Source organism: Branchiostoma belcheri, unplaced genomic scaffold (assembly GCF_001625305.1).
Source record: "Branchiostoma belcheri isolate BF01 breed outbred unplaced genomic scaffold, Haploidv18h27 scaffold1, whole genome shotgun sequence".
NCBI classification, from domain to species: Eukaryota; Metazoa; Chordata; class Leptocardii; order Amphioxiformes; family Branchiostomatidae; genus Branchiostoma; species Branchiostoma belcheri.
The window spans coordinates 3,945,935-3,961,436 of NW_017802379.1; the positions used below are offsets into that span (position 1 = coordinate 3,945,935).

The following is a 15,502-nucleotide window of genomic DNA, read 5'->3' on the forward strand; positions in this document are numbered from 1 at the left end:
GCAGTGACCAAATAAGATTTCCAACATTTCACAGGGATAAACCTGTGGAAAGAAAGTCTTTAAATTCAGGGATGGAAAGCTTTGTGAGATTAGTTTTTTATCATTTTAATAAGTGAGAAACACTTGCCTCCTTGACTTGCCCTAAAGAATAAATAACAGAGGTGTTGCAGGTCTTGACTTAATTCAACTATACTCTAGAACTGTTATGTTTCAACTACTTCTAACTGTTGTTTATAATCTTATTATGATGGGACAAGAGTGTAATAATACTAACATTCATCTATCAGCTTTTTTGTTGCAAGTTTCAAATTTTGGTCCAAAGCCCTAGTTGTGGGAACATTGCTCAGGCAGAAAAGACCAGAATGCAAAAGCACATATTTGTAATAAATCTATTATATTTGATTTTCATTGTAAAAATCATTCTGAAATTGCAAAATGTACAAACATATTACATTAGCTTTGTCATTAAACATAAAACTACGTCTCAAAATATATCAAGAATGGCAAATAACATATCAGAAATAAATATCCACATGTATTTTGGTCTAAACTAAACTGCAAATTTCAATAATAAAATGGACCTTTGTTGTAAGGTCTTGATCAATAAACTGCATAATGTTACAGAAGTTCAGTGATTACAATGTCTCATCACACTTCTTGTTTACTGGTAAAAATCATAAATGCAACAGTTCTCAACAGACATACCTAAAATTATGCATAATCATACAGTTCTTAAAAAAATAGATAAGTAGTCAATACTACAATTTTCACATGAATTAAAACAAACGGTACTCAATTTTTTTTCATCTCAATTTCAGATTTTCACACACTTGATCACTCATTATCAAACATTACATCATTATCAGATCTTACTATCTGCCTTATCTCTTTATAACTTGAAGTTGTGAACACAACAAAACCTTAACAGTAATGCACCTGGGTGAAAAGCGTACCCATTCAGCTGATCGGTTTGTACCCTGAGTATGCCCAATGGAATTCCTAACCTACATATGACATGAAACTGCACATCTGCATTCTAGAATCACCATTATAATTCCCCCCCCCCCTCCAGTTTCAGGGTGAGAAATGTCGATGTTGTAAAATAGTTATAGTGTGACCTGAGAAGAAGAGAGTAAGGAAGCTAGTATATATGCATATGACAACTTAGTTATTGGTTGCCTGATTTATACAATGCACATTATAACTTAATAAGCTATTGCTGTACCTCCTATATATCCATGAGATTCCTAACATGGAAGGAGCAAAAGCTACTGATGCCTTCTATCTTACGAAAACAGTTTTGACCATGAGTGTCATGGATTGTAGCCAATCACGTTCTACAAATATTAACTTTCACACCGACTACTTGGTGCAGTAGCAAGGAAATTTTTAGCACGTCAAAGTCACTGAGATTGTGCTGTGTTTATCAAGCTGAACACTAAAAGCAACTGCTACAGTTTCCTGAAGAAAATCTGAAAGGTTTCCCTAACAGCCACAAAATTAATCAACAATTTATTCCTGATTGTCCTATTACAAACATCTAAAAATCATCTGGCAGAAGTTATGCTATGAAAAAGGATTAACAGTAATCTGTACAGCCGGTATAACCGTCTTTCGGGGTAACACATCAGCACCAGTAAGATAGCTACTAGAGACCCAATAAGACATAAGTCTTCACATACATGATCATTGTGCATTCCCAACTTGAAATGTGAGTTTACTATAGATGGATTACTAAGAAATTATATCTTTTATTCCAAATTTTACACTTCTCTTTCAGATATAAATTTTGACCACATACATTCACAATTTTTTTTTACCAACGAGTGTATAATTGCATAGAAAGCTGATGATCTCTTTATATCAAAATCAAAGAATAGAACTTTTCTACTCAGAGAACCAGTCTTTGTGTTTTGGCTTCTTTTGCAAAAAGTCGCTTCTCAGGAGGCGGAAAAACAGGAAGACGTTGATGATGGTCATGATAGCGAGGCCAACGCTTCCGAGCGTGAAGGGAATGATGGGAACTGCGTCTCGATTGATGACGATCCACCTCGTCATCCACGCTAGCGTACAGATCCGGAACAAGATGTACATCCCGATGTTGATCATGCTGTTTGTACGGTATATAACGTTCCGTTTGCTGACGCCGCCCATGTGTAAGAGTTGTCGAATGTGTAGGAACGCACTGCTGAGTTCTATAGTCAGGGCCACCAGAGCAAACCCAGTGTACAGCTTGGTGACGACAGCACAACCAAAGCATGATATGACCTGAAGGGAAGAAAAACAATTTGGAAATAAGTATGTCATAACGGTAGTAATGACTATTTGTCATCAAATCAGCTGTAAATGCAAAGAGGACAGGTTTTATGTTATATTGTATCTAGTCTTCATTCTAATTTGGAAAAAGGATGATATTTTAGCAAACCTAAATAAAACTCTTATCATTTATGACAAGCATTAGAAGTAAATACCTCCCTAATGCTCTCTATTTTTTATTTATTTATTTATTTTTTTAACAATCTTTTTTAAGGGACTGCGGCTGCGCTGTAATTTGTTTTCTAATTTAGAGGTAAGATAGCACAGTTGGGCTTTAGTCTGCTCCATTTGTTGCTACCCTATTGTACTGAATTCTAATGATATGCAAATGCCGAACACTTGGAGTGAAACTGGGGCCAAACTTGTTGGCAGGAACAAACAGTTGGAGTGGACTATGCAGTTGTGTTGTATGCTTGGTCTGAGGATAAAGCCTGTATTGCATTGTTACAATGTCAATGAATAACCCGGCCTCCTCCTGCTAAAAGGTCACAACCCCAGAAAAAAGTCCACACAAAGGGCATTCTCACCAGGTGACCTAGATTTTATATGGTCTTCAAACAGTGCTTCAGCTGGCCACTACTTCTCCTTTTGAATAAATCATCTCTAGATCTAATGTTACTGTAACACACGAAAGTTAACGTTGTACTGATACATGATATTTTTACATGCAGATGTTTCCTTTCAACTCTCTATTTCAAACAGTGTAACATCTGCTGACAGATCAAATTCTGCTGGGTACCCTTACACCACCACATTTTTTTTAAAAATGCAAATTCAATGGGTACCTAATATCAAGGCCTTCTCAAGAATGTTTTGAACACCTGGATATCTGAAGTGTGCATAGCTTGGGGGATTACTGATGCCACATGAAAAAGGATTGATAGAGGGTCTCTCCCATCCCATCTGGTATTAGCCTCACAGATATAAAATAAGAGATAAAGACTGACTCATATCCTGAGTGTCAAAACGTAATTTAGCTTGACAAGACAGGGCTACTTTACTTTAAAAGGGGTGTGGTCCCTGTTCTGGCATGCATATACTGTTGTTGCGTTGGGTTGGGTTAGCGTGGGTGCCATACTGGTTAGTTTATGCTGACTCTAAGCTAACTATGATGGCAACAAGGCTTGGGTTGGGTAGTTACATCAGATACAAAGTTTTGCAACAACTATTAGCAACAACTATTAGTAAGCAGAAGTTAGCACTTCTGTGTTTGTCACTTTAGCCGACCGTTGGGGTTTACAGAGGATACAACAGCGAGAAACACTTCTTTAGTCAGAAAGAAAAACAACGTCAATGGAAGGAATACTGCAAACAACATGCCAATTACATGACACAGACACCTTATTAGGTCCTCTGACCCATAGCTCAGCTACCACCTTGGAGTACTAAATCCCTTCACTCAGACTTGGACAGTAGCCAATCAGACACACCCTCTTATTCTACTGGTGCCAACAGCCAATCAGACACACCCTTTTTTTACTGGTGCCAACGTGCCGGGCAACTTTCCAACGCCCTCTTACATGTTCACTCTCACGTCCACAAACAACCTCTCCCATTTCATCGCCTGCATTCCTTCTCCATACATAAAGTAAAAGCCTTCTAACAGAAAAAAAAAACAAAAGAGGGGAAATACATACTGTAATACAAAAGAGTGCTTTAAGACATTTATCTATTGTTACATTCCTGTATAGTTTTTTTAAATCCATTTTCAGCAACATTACATGGCATTGATTAGTTCTGCTGGGGGTAGGCATTCCCACTTTTGCATGCATCTGGATTGTCAAAGGATCATGTTATACAAGGAGTAAAGCCTTGACCTTAGTGTCAGGGTCAAGGTGTATTTGTTTGTTTTGTCATAGGGTGGGTCACTATTTGCTGTGTTACTGTCTACATTCTTCACTGTTTTGCCAACATCTGTGCAGCATACTACAAGATTCTTGAGCCCAGGCAGAGCAGCTATCAACAAAGATGACATTATCAACTTGTCAACAATCTAGCTGTGTCATAATTCTCTCTTTCTTGTCCCTTCCAGTTTGTGTTAAGTTACTTAACAAGCCAATAGTGATATCTTAACACACAGTAACCAGACTTCATTATGCCTTTGTGCTAGTTTGCTTGGCTTAACCTCAAGCCCTCAGAGAAGCTTTAAAAAGTCAGCAAGTGCAGTTTTCTGTCGAACTGTAGAGTTGGTAAAGTGGTTTGCAAACTGGGTTAACTAATGAAAACATGTACTAGGTCTACTGAATCCTACCTACCAGGATAAATATAGCAGCTCAAGTAATAATACATGGTGCACTTCATGGGCAATAATGAAAAGAAAAAACAACATTTTTTTTGCCTTTATCACGTTGCACACGAGGCACATTAATGTCTAATAATGACACCATCCATTTTAAAGTATGCCAAAGTTACTTCCTGTCTTTCAAATAACAGTGACTTGCACAACACCACAGAATATACTATACAGTAGTAATACCATTATTCTTAACTTTGGTTGTACTTTGGTTGTAAAATGAACTTACCGTGATGTGATGAAGAACAAGCTCCCAGTGAGACATTGCCTTCTTGCTTACAAACAAATCTAGGACATCGTACATAAAATAACCTGGAAAAAATATAACAAGCAATTACTTGACACCATTTCATTACTGCAGATACTCTTATGTTACCTGAGGTGAAAATCGACAAACATTGAAAATTACTGATCAACAATGAAAGGCTATTTTAAGCAAAAGAATGCCTTTATAATACATGTATAATATCAATGTAATAATATACAAACCTACCTGTAGACAATGACACCAGTAGATGTGAGGGCATAGTAACAGGTGTGATCAAGTCTTTGGTCATGTCTGGTGCAAGGTAAAAACTGGGGAGAAAAGTAGGGAAAAAGTATTAGAAAATTATACGGGCAAAGCAAAACAAGATATCAAATTGGTCTGGCCCGGGGACAATGAGCTAAATTATGTTATAATTGCGAGAGGACTGTTACCTGGGTGCTGGGAGGAATCTTGATGAGCTCTTTCATTGATGTTATCGATACAGATACAATCTTTGAATACTACTCTGTCCTCTGCGTAAGTTGAATCTTGATAAAATCGTACACGCGTTGTTTATCTAGCTACTAATCTGTTTAACGCATTAATTCTCTAAGCTGCTTCATCAACCGATGGGTGGTAATCATAAATTATGTCTACAATGAGAAGTGTCGTTTCGTTGCCTAAAGCAAAAAATGTTTTAATATGAACAGGAATTTCTTATGGCAATCGCCCAGAATATTTGTCTTCTTATGCGTTACAAAGCTCAAACTGGACAATAGACGAATTTAATAACTGACTGGCGACCTCATTAAAAGGACACCTCATAACAAAGCGCCAAGACGGGGTGTTCCTTACTGTGTTACGGTCCATTTCGTTTGCGATCGCAACACTTTCTGGGTGACAGAACGATACAGTTCCCAACAATTAAAAACATATGTCTTCCATGTAGTTTTCCAGAAGCGAAAACATCTTCAGTGATTTTCAACAGGAGATAACGTTTCTTTACACACCATAATCCATGGCAGTAACGCTAAGAACAACGGGACAGGCACAACAAGACGGCGAGATCTTCCCTCTAACTTTAGTCTAAAAACCGCCTGGACATCGCACTTCCTTATTTGAAGACGATCTGAAGCCCTGCTGCGGAAGACATTCTCAAGAGGTACCGAGGCGTGGGCCGGGTTTGTTTACTCACCACAGTAGAGCGCCAAGACCCGTCAGCGAGCTGTGGACGAGCGACACGAAAGTGTTGGTCCACTTCCACGGGTTCCGCACACTTCTCGGCATGGGAAGCCTCAAAAACGTCCTACTGATCATGCCGAACACTACCATGGACGTGACGGCTACAGAAGGCCCCACGATCCCGCTTTCCACGCTCATAATGCCAGAGTTTTCTCGGAGGTAAACAACTCGTCTTGAAGGAAATCCTCCTCTACTCACGCTGCCCACGCTCCAGTCCGCGCCCAAAGCAGATTTGATTCTGGTCACATGGTCAGAGATTGGTTGAGTAACAGGACGGGTCAAAGTTCAACAGGGCCCGTGTTATGCAACATAGCCTGGACAGCAGTCTTCTCGGAGGGTCTTCGGTTACGCCGCAGGGTAGAGTCATGGAGGTATACAAGGACCTCCGTGGTAATATTCACAAATATTATGTTTGATATATGTATAAAACTGTAGTATCAAAGCTATCTGTATGAAATCATAGAATTAAAGCTAGTCGCCAAGGCATTCTTACAAAGGGCTGGTTCGTGTTTAAGGAATCATTGCATAACGGAGCAAGGTGTGTTTGTATCATGATTATGCAAGCAAAAGGGTTCAATAGGATTGCGCCGTATTTGGGTCATGAGAATAATCTCCTTATCGGGCTTGTGCTGTATTGAAGGATCGGTTGTGTAACAGCATAAAGATGTTTATATTAGTTGCGTAAGGTATTGTTATGCGTCGTAGTCGTCGAGGAAGGATGCAAAGTACAACAGCTACCGTGCACACTGGAAGTACGCACCGCGGCCGTGCTTAATTAAAGTCTTCGCTCCGTCGCACACTTACCAGATAATGGTGGCATTCATTCAATACTATATGGTATGTGGTATTATGTGTATATGTCACACTACACGTATCTTGATTTAATTTTTGGTTCCCATTGGCTATTGAAAAAGAATTTGTAGTGAACTTTTCATAGTCGAAGCACCAACACGCCAGAGAATGGCCTTGGAGTTGTGTAAGAGGGGGGCGGGGCATCGTCACATTGCATATTCGACGGATAGCATTACTTTTATTATAGTACGTGGGTTTACTTAATGTATTGACATAAATCTGAAATAACTTATGGTGAACTTTATAATTGAAGTAAAGTTCAAGCCTAGATTGCCATGAGGAGTTGCTAACATGTTCTAAGGTTGTTTATGGGGTTGTTTGTCAATCTGGGGACAATTAATTAAGGTTACGGTATTTCAAGTTCCCAGTCCTAGTGTTATGGCTTAGGCCATGTTGATTTGATTATATGGATGACATCCTCTGGGAACCCCAAAACTGATGCGCGCGTGCGAAAAAAAAAAAGTTTTGCAAAAAAAAAAAAGTTGCTTTCACTATGAAATCTACGTGGTCATGAAGGTTGAACAAATGGCACAGAATATGTCATGGCGAATAATCTACTCTTCGAATTCATTTCTTTACATTTTTGTCTTTTTTCCTTTGATTTTGGCATTCTACGACATTGGTATCGTTTCTAAATGTTTTCCTTGCAACTTATGGTATATTTTTGCTCATTTAGCAACTGTTTTGCACAATTTACAGTATGGTTGAAAACTTTTTTTTGGAAACGGCCGAAAATTCATGCGCGCGAGGATGTCATCCATATAATCAAATCAACATGGCCTTANACCCTTGGGTCGCGCATGGACCCTCTCTGGCCAAATTGGATACTGCCTGGCCAATTTGATACTCTGCATTATTATCTGAGATTATTTAAAAGCAATATATTACGGGCCCGTATACCTCACTAGATTGTACCACTACATCAAAGATTTCAAGGTTCCCAGTCCTAGTGTTATGGCTTAGGCCATGTTGATTTGATTATATGGATGACATCCTCTGGGAACCCCAAAACTGATGCGCGCGTGACGAAAAAAAAAAAGTTTTGCAAAAAAAAAAAAAGTTGCTTTCACTATGAAATCTACGTGGTCATGAAGGTTGAACAAATGGCACAGAATATGTCATGGCGAATAATCTACTCTTCGAATTCATTTCTTTACATTTTTGTCTTTTTTTCCTTTGATTTTGGCATTCTACGACATTGGTATCGTTTCTAAATGTTTTCCTTGCAACTTATGGTATATTTTTGCTCAATTAGCAACTGTTTTGCACGATTTACAGTATGGTTGAAAACTTTTTTTTTGTTTTGAAATGGCCGAAAATTCATGCGCGCACGGATGTCATCCATATAATCAAATCAACATGGCCTTAGTGGTTGAAAAATTGTTTTGCTTGGCAAGCAATTACAGTATGCCATTGATTGGACGTCGTGTACTTGTACCAGGGACAGGCATGGCTTTGTGTTAGGTGTTCAGTACCAGGGACAGGCATGCCTGTATGTTTGATGATCAGTGCCTGGGACAGGCATGGCTTTGTGTTAGGTGTTCAGTACCAAGGACAGGGATGGTGTGTTAGGTTTTCAGCACCAGGGCAGGGACATGCATAGTTGTTTGTTGCATGTTCAGCACTAAGGACAGGCATGCTTTTGTGTTAAAGAATGAGGATATAATGTCTACCTGTACAATACTTTTTTGCAGATAACATTTTCCTGCTCTAAGTTTTGCATGTTTCCTGCCATACCTACCAAGTTGGAATCATCAGTGGATCACACCTCACTATCTCATCAAGCCCATCTTAGGCACTGCAGCAAAGTTGGTACAGATTCTTACAGAAAGGTTTAGCAAAACACCAGACAAATGAGGATGAAATTATATATTTTTGTTTACTAGTATGTTCAACATATATGTATACATCAACATTAACATTGTCAAAATATTGTCTATAGGGACCACATTTCTACAAAATACTATGATATGTGTACAAAGTAGTAAGATTTGCATGTTACAAAACCACCGAAGTGAGGTGGAAGATTAAACATTTTCTATTGCTTAATTTTTAACCAAATGGAATGACCATTCTGTGCTTGTGAAAGAAACAACTTGAACACCACATCTTTGCATTTTTCAAAAATATCCACAGCATGAAACTGTTTTGATTGTAGAATATTTGTAGTGGTCCAAACAAGTTGAAATATATAAATTATGCATGTCCACGACATAAGCTTCTTTTCAGACATGTCTAACATATCAAATCACAAATTGCACTTGCATCACTTCAGAAGAGATGCTCTATAAGCTAAACTATGGATTTAACGGAAAATTAAATCATGAAGTAAATTAAGTCTTCATATTCCAGACTTGATTAATACAATTTTCAAACTGAATTAAATACATTATATAAGTCATAACATGACAACAGGTGTATCATATGAAATATGTTTGAAATAAGCAAATCATAACAGACGTACATGTAAAATCAACATTTCTAATAACTGATTATTAGCTCATTGAACACCAGTACTAATTTGTGCAACATTATGTGCATAGGCGGAATATGTATGTACAAATTGCAGAGTGACATTGGATCTTTGTGTGTCCTAGTGTTTTCCCTTCTTCTTTTCGTAGGATTTCGACTGTTTTAGATCCTTTGCACCCGACAAGTCATATGTAAATGTCTTCTTCTGTCCGGCTGCTTTTTCTTTTTTAATAACCTTGAAAAGAAAAGAAAAAAATGAGTTAATAAAAATATGATCAGAACAAAATGAAAATATTATGGCTGACACATATAAAATAAACTTACAGGACCATATTCACCGACAGTACTAATTGTATACTCTCCAAGCAGATGTTGCATTGGGAGATGGTTACCACCTAATTTGCCATTTTCTAACAGCCATCCATTCAACAGAGGACTTGTGGTCAGGACCTGGGAGCCTAAAACCATCAAGATTTTGTCCCTGAAGATCTGCTTGGAGGTTTGAGTTCTTGTGTAAGTCGTGTACTCACCCCTTTCATGACCCTGTTCTTCAGTTCACTCTGTGTGAGCGGTCTCTGGTCTTCATCACTTGGCTGGGCAGAATCATCACTGTCATAATCATCACTGTAAAACACCAGTTTGTCTGAGTTAATAGATGTTTCCATGGATGATTTTTACATCCTTTGGAAAGTACATGTCAGAAAATGGGATTCTACCAAAGACACTGACATACATGTACGTACCAGAAGAGAATGTTTCACCATAAGGGAAGATTGACCACATATACTTACCCAGTAGTGGGAGGTTCTATTTGTAGAGGAGGTGGTGGTTTGGTTGGTCCCTCCCCGAGCAGACTGTTGAGTTTCGGGTCATATGGTCTCTCATAGTCCTAAAAAAAGTAATGGAATAAATGACAATTAAACAATAACACACACTCACTGACAATAACAGTCTAATAAAAGTTATTATAATAAATTTTTGGGGATCTGACACTAAATCTTTCAAATCAAGTCACCTACATTTAATACGGCTTTAATTTTTTTTACCATTGCATTACAGATCAACTTCATTGTTTTTTGAAATTATCACTCCAACATTGATTCCTACTTCACTGACCTTTGACATGAGGTATGCTTGAGATGCCAACAGTTCATTGGTCCTCTCCTCGATGACCCCCAGGTATTGCATCATGTTGTCGTTCCTGACACCCTCCGTCCCCCCAAGCATGTCCTGCAGAGCTGTCCGGTCACAGCTCAGCTTGTCGAAGAGCGAGTTTATCCCTGTTCACAATGAAGAAAGGGAGGGAGTAAAAACATTGATATTTTCTGTGTTCTTCCTACTCTGGTTTGCTCGTTGCTTTGAGAAAAGTTACAGGTTCAGACAATTTCCTTTAAGAAATATTTCATGAATAACCTGGAAAACAATTTTCATGAAATTATCATTCTGAAGATAGGATAAATATCATTTACACCATTTGTCCATAGCACTTGTGCAAAAGAATTTTCTTGCTATGGTGTTTTCCAGGGCCAGAAAGTTTACCATTCAGATTGTCAAACCAAAGTCGCATACGTCGGTGAAGATTAGACATCCAGGTAATAAGATAATTTTACCCCAAAAAACAGTTACTCAAGCAACTGGATGTGATTTTGGAATTTTTTTTTCCAAAATCATATCCATTTGCTTGAGTATAAACTGTTTTATGGCAAAGTTGCATCTTTACAGCATATGGTGCCTACCTGCTTTCAGCTGGTCCAGGATCTTGTTTATAGCTTTGCTCCTCTCGTCGTGCTCGTTGGCGGTCTTGCCCGCCGTCTCCGACTGCTCCTCCAGGTCCTTCAGGATGAGCTGCCGCTGCTGCTCGATGGACACGCCCTGCTGCTGGAACCGCTTGATCTCCTCCTGGATCTGGGAACACCAATTTGCATAATTCATGCTAATTCTACATGATTTATGCTAATTTACCATTATGATAATTCATGCAGCTTGGTTGTTAAATGAAGGTTCAAATTTTTGTCATGCCATTTGTAATTAGAATTTTTGCTTCTTGTACTGTAGAAAAGTTTCTGCTGAGAATCTAGTCTGCAAGATATTTCATGGGGAAAATGTGAAGAAAGGACAACATTACTACGTAGTATTATATCATTCTAGTGGATATGCTTACAGTTTGATTACTCAAACAAAAAAGGCACATGAATAAAGACGTTCCTACCTCTTCAATTTCATCATGAAGCTTCTCCAGCTCATTGTTCTGCTCATTCACGTAGTTGAAAAGTGCAAAGTTTCGATCCTCCGCTGTAGAAAACACAGAAAAATTAGGATCTACAGAATGGAAAAAAAACTGACAGCTCTCAAACTTTTAGAAAGTCAAATTTCAAGTAACAAAATATCAGACTCTACTATCTGAAGACTCATTACTTTGTTTTTGATGGAAGTCAAATACATTTGTATTTTCAAATTTACAGCAAAATAGATCACTGTTCCTCACTCTCAATAAACTTTTCCACCAGGAGATCCAGGTCTTCTTCCCCTGTGACTTCACGAATCTTCATGAAAGCTTCTTCGTAGGTCTCCACACTTTCCTCCTTAGCCTCCTTCTTCTTACGCTCTGCTTCCTCCATCTCTGTTACAAAATGCACAAAGAAGTGTAAAAAAAAAAGAAGCGTCAACACAACAAAATCTTTAAAAAAACCGACCCTAATTTCTTTCAGGACTGAAACCAAATATTTTTCTTCCTAAGCCCTACAGCCATTCGATTGATTGATTGAGACTGACCCCTCTTAATCCTCTGTGCCCGTGCCTGTTCGTCCTCCTCCCTCTCCATGGTCTTGATGCCCATGAACTCCTTCAGCTTCCTGTCGTGGTCGATGACCCGCTGCAGCTCCTTGGTCTCCTGCGTGTGCTGCGCCAGGTCCTTGTCTGCCTTCTCCTTCAGCAGGATCATCTTGGCCTGCGCCTCGTCGCGCGAGTCGTACGCCGCCGTGGAACTCTCGATGGTCTCCCCGATCTCCTTCCTGGTGTCTTTCAGTTCCTAGAGAACCAATAAAACCATTAGACAACGGGCATGCTTGTGTAGGCAGACCTTGCACAGCCTACATACATCACCTGTGTGAAGATGCAGTTTGCAGACTAGAAGACCTGCCCAGTACTATGGAGGATAGCGCTATGGGCTGGCGGAAAAGAGTCCTGAACAACTGTGAAACTCTCACAACTAGATGATGATGATGATGAGACAATGGAATATCAATGTGATAACAATGGGATTTAATCTAGCAACCATAGCAAAATATTCTTTCAACTTTCACAAAACATTCATTGGTAGAATGCACTAAGATGCTACTACTCCCTCAACAATAAAAATTACATCATCTTACCTTGTCCAGTTTCTTGAACAGCTGCTCAAATCTGGCCCTCTCAGTCCGGAGACTGTCAATCTCCTCCCTCAGTTTTGCATTCCTTGTCAGTGCCTCATTGAAACCCTTCGTACTCTGAAACATATACGACAATCATTTCACAACAGCTATATGAATCAGAGGAAATGTGGAGCAAAAAAAATACTCAAAAATGTCATTTACCAAAAGGAATAAATTTTTGTTATACTCAAAGAATATTTTCCCAACATTTTTTTTTAAACATCATTGGACCACTTACCCTGTCCAGTCTGTTCTCCAGGACCCTCATCTGCTTGCGAACCTTGACCTCGTGCTCGCGGCCGATGTTGCTGCCTCCCATCGACTTCCGCTGGCTGTCCACTTTCCTTTCCCACTTACGGATCTGTGGGGCAAGTTTATTGGAAATATTCAATGGTACTGCAACTTTTTCACAATAATGCAATGATAAGCATATACAAATCTTGGATCCCTTTACAAATGTGTGAGTCATGTTTGATAAACTGATGAGAAATCCAACAGGAATCCATAGTTACCTCGATGTCAAGTTCAGCAATTCTCTCCTTTTCAGCCTCAATGGCTGATCCATATTCATCTGCAATGACAACAATATATGATTAAAAAGTGCACTTCACTCAATATAATCTTTAATCTCAGATGTAAAAGGTTTTATGACATAAAACATGTACCAGTAACTTTCTAACTGCCTAAGCAATACTACTTTTGTGCCAAAAGGCTGTCTCAGTATAGAAAGGGTTGAGCAGCAAGATTACTGGCTGGTGATCTGTAAGACAGCACCTTTAGCAGCCACCAGGTTCTTCAGGACGTCCTTGTTTTCCTCATCCTTGACCTTGTTGAATTTGCTGCGGGACAGCTTCAGGTCCTTGAACAGCTCGTTCTGTTCTGCCTGCAGCTTGTCAATCTCAGCCCTAAACAACAACAAGAACAACAACATTGATATCCGTGACGTCCCTGAGACATCATCAAAAAGTGGCATCTTAGTTATTCTTCTTGCAGCTCACTATTAAATACATGTACTTCATAAAATGAAAAACGCATCTGATTTGGTCACTGCAAAAAACAAAAAGATCAACAGCATTGCAATATACTTGACAGTGAACATAATGTTGCTTTATTATTATCTACTAGCATTATACAGTTCATCATGCATGTACTGACTATCTCTGAAGGGTCTTTTGGAAATCCACCCTACCTTTGTCTGCGAATCAGATCCTGTGACTCCACGCTGTATGCCTGACGATCCCCCTCCATAATACGGTACTGCCGCTGTAGCTTCGCCAGCTCACTTTCAGCTGAAAAAAAGTTTAAGGAAATTATGGAATCAATGTTTTGTAAGTTGATGTGTGTTAAACAAACTTATAAAATTCAATAAAAGTCACATCCTATGCATTAAGCAAGCTAGAAACAGGAAACTTACCCAGTCCCTCCATATCATCCACCTCACTCGCATCGGAGCGGCGGCCTGCGGAATGTCTGCGTGGCATGGTTTCACTTCAACTCAGCAGCGTCTCCAGCAAAAATCTGACAGAAAAAAAAGCAAATCACCTTCGTGAGCACTGTATAAGTTACTGGGTTACTGGTATATTGAATGTGAACAAAGATACCCCAAATACCCCAAAAGAAACTTTTTCTCAGACCAGGCAACTTCTGAACCACCTGTTTTGAGCTCTCCAACAAGTCCCATAATCTTACTACATGTAGCACTTTTCACAACCAAAAAATGAAACAGCTGGCATAGGGTGGCTCTTTGCAAACTATGAACTACAGAAATTACAGGATGTTTTTTTGATGAAGCTGACTTTAAGATTTTGATGAAGCCATCTAACTTACAATCAGTGGCAAGTCAGGGTAGAATACCCTATGATTACTTAAAATAAATCACAACCCGTCTACACTCTTAGTCTATACAGCTCTTTGAAAATCACCCAATTTCTACCCCCCTCCCTCTTCCAACTTCAGCTATATAGGTTACCCGATTTTGTGGCGTCTTGATCGACTTAATTCTCGTAATCAAGCTGCCGTCTAACGAGATACTGTCACCAGACCCCTTGCTGTTTCTTTGAGGCGCCGGTGTTACCTGTTTCCGACTGTTGTTTCCGAGCTTGTAACCGTACAAAAGGGAACAGGTGTAAAAAATACGGCTTCCTTTGTGAGTTCGTAACCCGAGGCGATGTCACAACAATCGCCTTTAAGGAATAATAATTGAAGGGTCATTAGTGTTACCCACGGGAAATTATTCCTGTGGTGATAGCAAATCATTATGATATGGAGTGGAGCAGCTTTTGGCCAAGACAAACGCCTTAATATGGGTAAAACGATACACGTTCCTCCAAAATGGCGACCTCGAGAAATTACCAGGTTTCTTTCTTGTGCCCGAGCCAAATTCAATCAATTATAGATGCGATTTTCTTTGTCAAATTTGCAAGTCATGCATGGAGTCTTTAGAAACCAGATTTTGCCAGTTCTCTTTGAATTTGTTAACGTTATCTGACCAGCAAAACGTGTCATGTTTTGTTTTGGGTACAGATTTTTGGCACTGAAGCTTCATGCTCAGTCACGCCGAAATATGCCTTTAGGGACCATCCTCACAGGAATATGGTAACAAGATTTAGGTATCACGCTGTCTTACCTGAAATTACGACGTAACAGACGACAAGCTCACGACAGAGGCTC

The 15,502-nt window shown here is 39.2% G+C and overlaps 2 protein-coding genes across 2 annotated transcripts; both read right to left on the reverse strand.

Annotated features, from left to right (window-relative positions):
- Positions 1-48: 48 nt before the first annotated feature.
- Positions 49-6,286, reverse strand: LOC109464239 (TLC domain-containing protein 2-like). The gene is made up of 4 exons (XM_019761179.1): positions 6,052-6,286; positions 5,103-5,185; positions 4,839-4,921; positions 49-2,268 (listed from the first exon to the last, which is right to left on the reverse strand). Exons 1-4 carry the CDS (start codon positions 6,234-6,236, stop codon positions 1,888-1,890), a joined length of 732 nt encoding a protein of 243 aa, XP_019616738.1. The 5' UTR covers positions 6,237-6,286; the 3' UTR covers positions 49-1,887.
- A 2,504-nt stretch (positions 6,287-8,790) lies between these two features.
- Positions 8,791-14,348, reverse strand: LOC109464133 (coiled-coil domain-containing protein 63-like). Its single transcript, XM_019761076.1, has 14 exons — positions 14,247-14,348; positions 14,022-14,121; positions 13,607-13,737; positions 13,345-13,403; positions 13,071-13,193; positions 12,794-12,907; positions 12,195-12,450; positions 11,908-12,042; positions 11,632-11,714; positions 11,159-11,327; positions 10,539-10,702; positions 10,214-10,311; positions 9,953-10,046; positions 8,791-9,657 (listed from the first exon to the last, which is right to left on the reverse strand). The coding sequence occupies exons 1-14, from the start codon at positions 14,311-14,313 to the stop codon at positions 9,544-9,546; spliced, it is 1,707 nt and encodes a 568-aa protein (XP_019616635.1). The 5' UTR covers positions 14,314-14,348; the 3' UTR covers positions 8,791-9,543.
- Between the last annotated feature and the right edge of the window lie 1,154 nt (positions 14,349-15,502).

Bases quoted from the DNA above. Each gene is read 5' to 3' on its own strand.
- LOC109464239 (XM_019761179.1), bottom strand. From the start codon at position 6,236: ATGAGCGTGGAAAGCGGGATCGTGGGGCCTTCTGTAGCCGTCACGTCC. The intron at 5,186-6,051 runs GTGAGTAAACAA...TTTTCTCCCCAG, and splicing joins GGTCTTGGCGCTCTACTGTG to TTTTTACCTTGCACCAGACA. The intron at 4,922-5,102 runs GTAGGTTTGTAT...TATTTTTTCCAG, and splicing joins ACTGGTGTCATTGTCTACAG to GTTATTTTATGTACGATGTC.
- LOC109464133 (XM_019761076.1), bottom strand. From the start codon at position 14,313: ATGCCACGCAGACATTCCGCAGGCCGCCGCTCCGATGCGAGTGAGGTG. The intron at 13,194-13,344 runs GTAACTATGGAT...CTTGCCCCACAG, and splicing joins TTGCTGAACTTGACATCGAG to ATCCGTAAGTGGGAAAGGAA. The intron at 12,908-13,070 runs GTAAGTGGTCCA...TATATGTTTCAG, and splicing joins TGGAGAACAGACTGGACAGG to AGTACGAAGGGTTTCAATGA.